Source organism: Eurypyga helias, unplaced genomic scaffold (genome assembly GCF_000690775.1).
Source record: "Eurypyga helias isolate BGI_N326 unplaced genomic scaffold, ASM69077v1 scaffold22954, whole genome shotgun sequence".
Classification (NCBI taxonomy): Eukaryota; Metazoa; Chordata; class Aves; order Eurypygiformes; family Eurypygidae; genus Eurypyga; species Eurypyga helias.
The window spans coordinates 11,160-15,700 of NW_010247128.1; the positions used below are offsets into that span (position 1 = coordinate 11,160).

General features: G+C 41.6%; 1 protein-coding gene across 1 annotated transcript in view; it reads right to left on the reverse strand.

Moving 5' to 3' along the window:
- Positions 1 to 3,889: 3,889 nt before the first annotated feature.
- Positions 3,890 to 4,541, reverse strand: part of METAP1 (methionyl aminopeptidase 1) — a gene marked incomplete at its 5' end in the record, with an annotated part of 13,858 nt that continues 13,206 nt past the window's right edge. The window contains 2 exons of the mRNA XM_010150646.1: positions 3,890 to 4,205; positions 4,390 to 4,455. Of these exons, the coding sequence (XP_010148948.1) occupies positions 4,045 to 4,205; positions 4,390 to 4,455 (227 nt within the window). The remainder of the gene's footprint in view (positions 4,206 to 4,389; positions 4,456 to 4,541) is intronic.

The window sequence follows — 4,541 nt, forward strand, 5'->3', positions numbered from 1 at the left end:
GCAACCATCTGCTCTCGAGGGGTGTAGACAAACAGTGGAGAGCATTTTGGGATAAAGGTTTCACCGTTCTGTGGGATTTTTGTTTGTTTGAGGAGGAGGAGTTAAGTCTTAATTTTGGACTTGCAGGCGTTTTTTTTCTTAACCACAACTAAGTCATCTGACTGGATAAAATGTCTTTGAATTGAAATGTGGAAGCAGTGCCACAGGTACCAAAAAAACCCCAGAGAGGAACAGCAGAAGACAGACTGCAGAGCAGAGGCAGAAAAGCTACCCAGTTAAAGAGAAGTTAGATACATAACAAGTCAGTGCTTTTCAGTGAACCAAAGACACTGCTTAAGAGAAAAGTTTCGTGTAGTAAGGGAGTCTGATCAAAACAACTGTTACAGAGAACGCTGAATGCAGTTACCTCACTACAAGAGATTCCCTCTCACCACTGAGGACTACCTTACCCCAAGACACTGCTGTACAACTGGCACAGTAACATCGTTTCCATCTGTCACTGGAAAGCTATTCCTGGAGTGTTCTGAGAACAGCTGAGGTAGATGTATTTCCAACTGCATTTCAGACACAGTAAACAAAGTTAACTCCTGTGAATGTCATAATAATTGAGTGTTGAGCATCTGGAAGAAATGAAAACTGAATTTGTACCTGAGAAGTGATTCACAGCAGTGAAGTGATTCTCAGTACCCTGTTGCTCCAGAAATGCTGGCTGAACATTACTCAGTAGAAAACCTTCTGTCAAGCTGTTCCAGCAAGAGTCCTCTATAACTACAACATGGTATCAACAGAATATTAGCTCAACATCTTAGCAAAACTCCCTCCCCACTGGATCAAACATTTAAAATATTTATACTGTAGCAGTTGTTCCTCTAGGCTGCACAGACTAAATCAAGATGGTACAAACACATCTACATTACACTATTACTTTAGAGAATCTGCATCTTACGAGTATTTGTGGAAAGCTGATCTTGTAATGCCAGGGTAAGTCAACAACAAAGACAGTTAGTGATACCAGAGGACTCAGGTCGAAGACTTTGAGCTTCTTCCCGGCCTGACGAATTATGCCCTAGCCATTATGTAGCAAAGTTTCCAGAGTGCTGTGTCCTGCAAAGCACTTGACTGAACAGAGCACGTTTGAAGTAGTGTCTTCAAAGTTGCTCAGCCAATAAATACACTCCAGCACAAGAGCTTGAAACCCATTCTTGGTGATGAGGGTACTGCACTGAACTGTATCGTCTTGACAACCGTAAAGAACATACTGGACAAAAAGTTACCACCAAATGACTGTACATGAATTGTGTAGGTACTGTGCCAGCTGTCAGGTAACAGATGCAGCTCGTCCCCACTCCTCATGCCGTTACTTTCACTCAACATTAGCTAGCAGAACTTCTCTCTTTAAATATTCACGTCAATTTGCAGAAACAGCATGAAGAGTTTCCACACTCTCACATGACAGTAAAAGGGAAAATACTTCAAGAGATTGTTTCAGAAACTGCAGGATTTTGGTTTTGCCAAAAGTTCATACAATTTCTAAAAATTTCATTAGAAAGCAGACTTAAGTTTTTCTGCCTTTTTTTGCCCCCACCCCCCCTTTTGTTTTAAATGGATAGCTACTTCTGTAAGAATGAAAAATAATTTCCCAAATCCAGTCAGTACAAGCCTAAAAAGCAAAGTGAGGGCTAGATAGATGAAAAAATAGCCTTTCACAATATTTTATTAAGTTTTGTTCTCCAGGCTGATGTGCTATCTCAAGCAGAAAGAACTGGTGTAGGTGCCGACTAAGCTTTCCACTTGTTTAAAAATGCTGTAGTAGTATGAACTCAGCATAAACAGTTTTCGTGCTGCAGTTTCAATCTAGAGGCAGAAATGCATGGCATCATTGAAGATTAACTATATTAAAAACATGCAGTGTTAAATTTGGTTGCATTGGTGCAATGACAAAGAGGTGTTCAAGAGGCACCCGTGGAGGTTTAAGGGTGATGATTAACTGGTTGCAGGCGTCTACCAGTAAGGCTTGGACTGGTGCAAGCAAACCTGGATGTAACTGAGAATGCAGTGTCTGGATCACCAAAAAAAAAAAAGTTACTTATTTCTGTTAAAAGCAGCTGCAACTTTTATTTTATAAACCAAAAATGAAGCCTCCCCCCACCCCCTATCACACACACACACGTAGAAAAGGCAAGACCACTATAACCATTCAAGTGAATGATATGGTGCACAAACCTCCAGGCATCATCTCCTCAATACATTACACCTCATTCCACACAGGTAATTCCACTCAAGTACTACAGTCCGTTTTGTTAAAATCTATACGCACGCATACGCACGCACACACGCTCTAGATGCATAATTTCAGGTCACTTTACTGCATAATTGAAAATAATAAGAAAAGGTAATGGAAACATTGCAATGATACTCTTACAGCAACAGAAGTCTGAGGCACTCCAGGCAGAGAGGACATTTTTCTGGCAAATTTGGTATTTGGTAGCACACGAGTCCAGTTCTGTGAAGCACTGACCCCTTTCTCCACCTAAATTCTGCAGTGCCGAGGAGAGCCAAGGGTATGCAGTACCTCATATGCTTGGGTCTAATGCAACAAATTCACCAGACACCTTGTAAAAGGTGTGTTTTGTGCCCATGATTGTATGATTTCATGTCTGCGTGGGTTTAACTGTTTCTTGCATTACAGTGGTGTTAAGACTGAGTCTGCAATGGGGTCTGAAAAACCTTTCATTACAGTTCAGAAGCAAAAATAAATTCCCTCAGCAAAGACACCCAAGACAATGGAAAGGAAGTGGGCATGAGAAAAGAAATGGCGGAGAGTCGAGTCTTAATCAGTCCACATTCCCTTACAAGGCAGTTTCCAGCTCATCATGTCCCATTAGCAGAAAATAAAGGGGTATAAGATACTAACATAGCCCACTCTATACCCAGTCGGTGGAAAAAAAGCTCAGTTCTCACAGCTGCCCCACCTAAGACTTTGCAGAAGCACAAAACCCACTTAACTGAGGGGGCGAAACGACCAGTTTAAAAACTACCAAAAGAAAATGAATACAGCATTGAAGGTGTTTCATTTTCTCACACTCAGACTTCTTTTGAGATATATACTCACTAAGTCTTGCAAATCCAATCCCCCACAGCTACTGTGGATGTACCTTTGGAAAACGCCCCACACTTAACACCTGCAGGGATCCCAGGAATCATGGGATCTTTTTGGTTTGTTTCATTCCTTTACCTAGGAAAGCCTGATACATCAGCTTCACCAAGCTTTTGGAGCAGACTGTCTCCAAATGCTGCTTTGCTGAGAAGCAGCTTATCCCAAGGAGCTGTATATAATATAGACTTCATTAGTTTTCCCTGTAGGAAGCCCATACTGTCAAATCTCCAGCAAAAGAAGGAAGTCCTGCCATTAACAGTGCGTCACCTACAGTCGCAATCACCAGAGGCCGTCAGCAGAGATGGGGACAGAACTGAAGGTAAGGGCAGCCTCTTCGTGGCAACATGCAGGTCTCTCTCCCTCCTGCCCCCTTCTCAACCAAGAAACAAACAAGGCCCAGCCCACTAGAACAGCAGCTGCAGAAGCAAGTCTTTAAGCATTTCTGGTTGCAAAATCTCAGGTGCTGCTCACATACCAAAGAGCAACAGGACACACTGAAGTGGTGGAAAAAAAACCCTGGATCCCAAAGTATCAAGTGTCAGTGGGAAAGGTTACCCACAATTTTCTAGCTATTATCGTGGCAGCAACAGAACCAACTGTGGGTCAAATTGGAAGAAAGGTGCTAAAGAGGTAATTGAAGAAGAAAAAGACAAGTATAGCATGAGTGTTGTAGGTAGGAGGAAAGCAGGAAATTCTTTTAAATTCTTCTCTGCTTTTCCAGACATTGGGTCAGGTTTTTCAAGATATTCCTCTTATCTACAATCAGTGAGAACAAAGTAAATGATGAGATCTCTCTATTCTGTACTCCTTAAAAAATGCATAGTACAGAGAGGAAAAAAAAATATATATATATGTATCGTTCAGCTATACCTGCTCAGTCTAGACTATCATTGGGACATGAAATGGGGACGAATACTATCCAGCCGCCGGGTCAAGATCTCACAGCCTGTATCGGTGACCAGAAGCGTGTGTTCAAACTGGGCAGATCGCTTTCCATCTCTTGTTACCGCAGTCCAGCCATCAGGCCACGTTTCGTCTTGCCAACCGCCTAAAAACATAAATGATGACTTTTGGACTGTTTTTAAGTAACAGGTATCAGTTCCTCAAAGAGAAATTTAAAAATTAAATTTAAAAAATCTGTCAACTATACAGAACAGAAGCAGCATCCTTATTCCATCACTACTTAATAGTAAACAGGAGTAACCATTTCACTCTGCTGCTCAATTGCTCACCTTCACAGATCATTGGTTCAATTGTAAATACATGACCTGGCTTCATGACTCCAACTGCCTTATTTTCTGCAATAAAATAAACGCTCAAGTTAGAAAAAGTGATCCCATCTTGGTAAATTAATGAACCCCTGTCCTAGAAGAACACAGCAGGA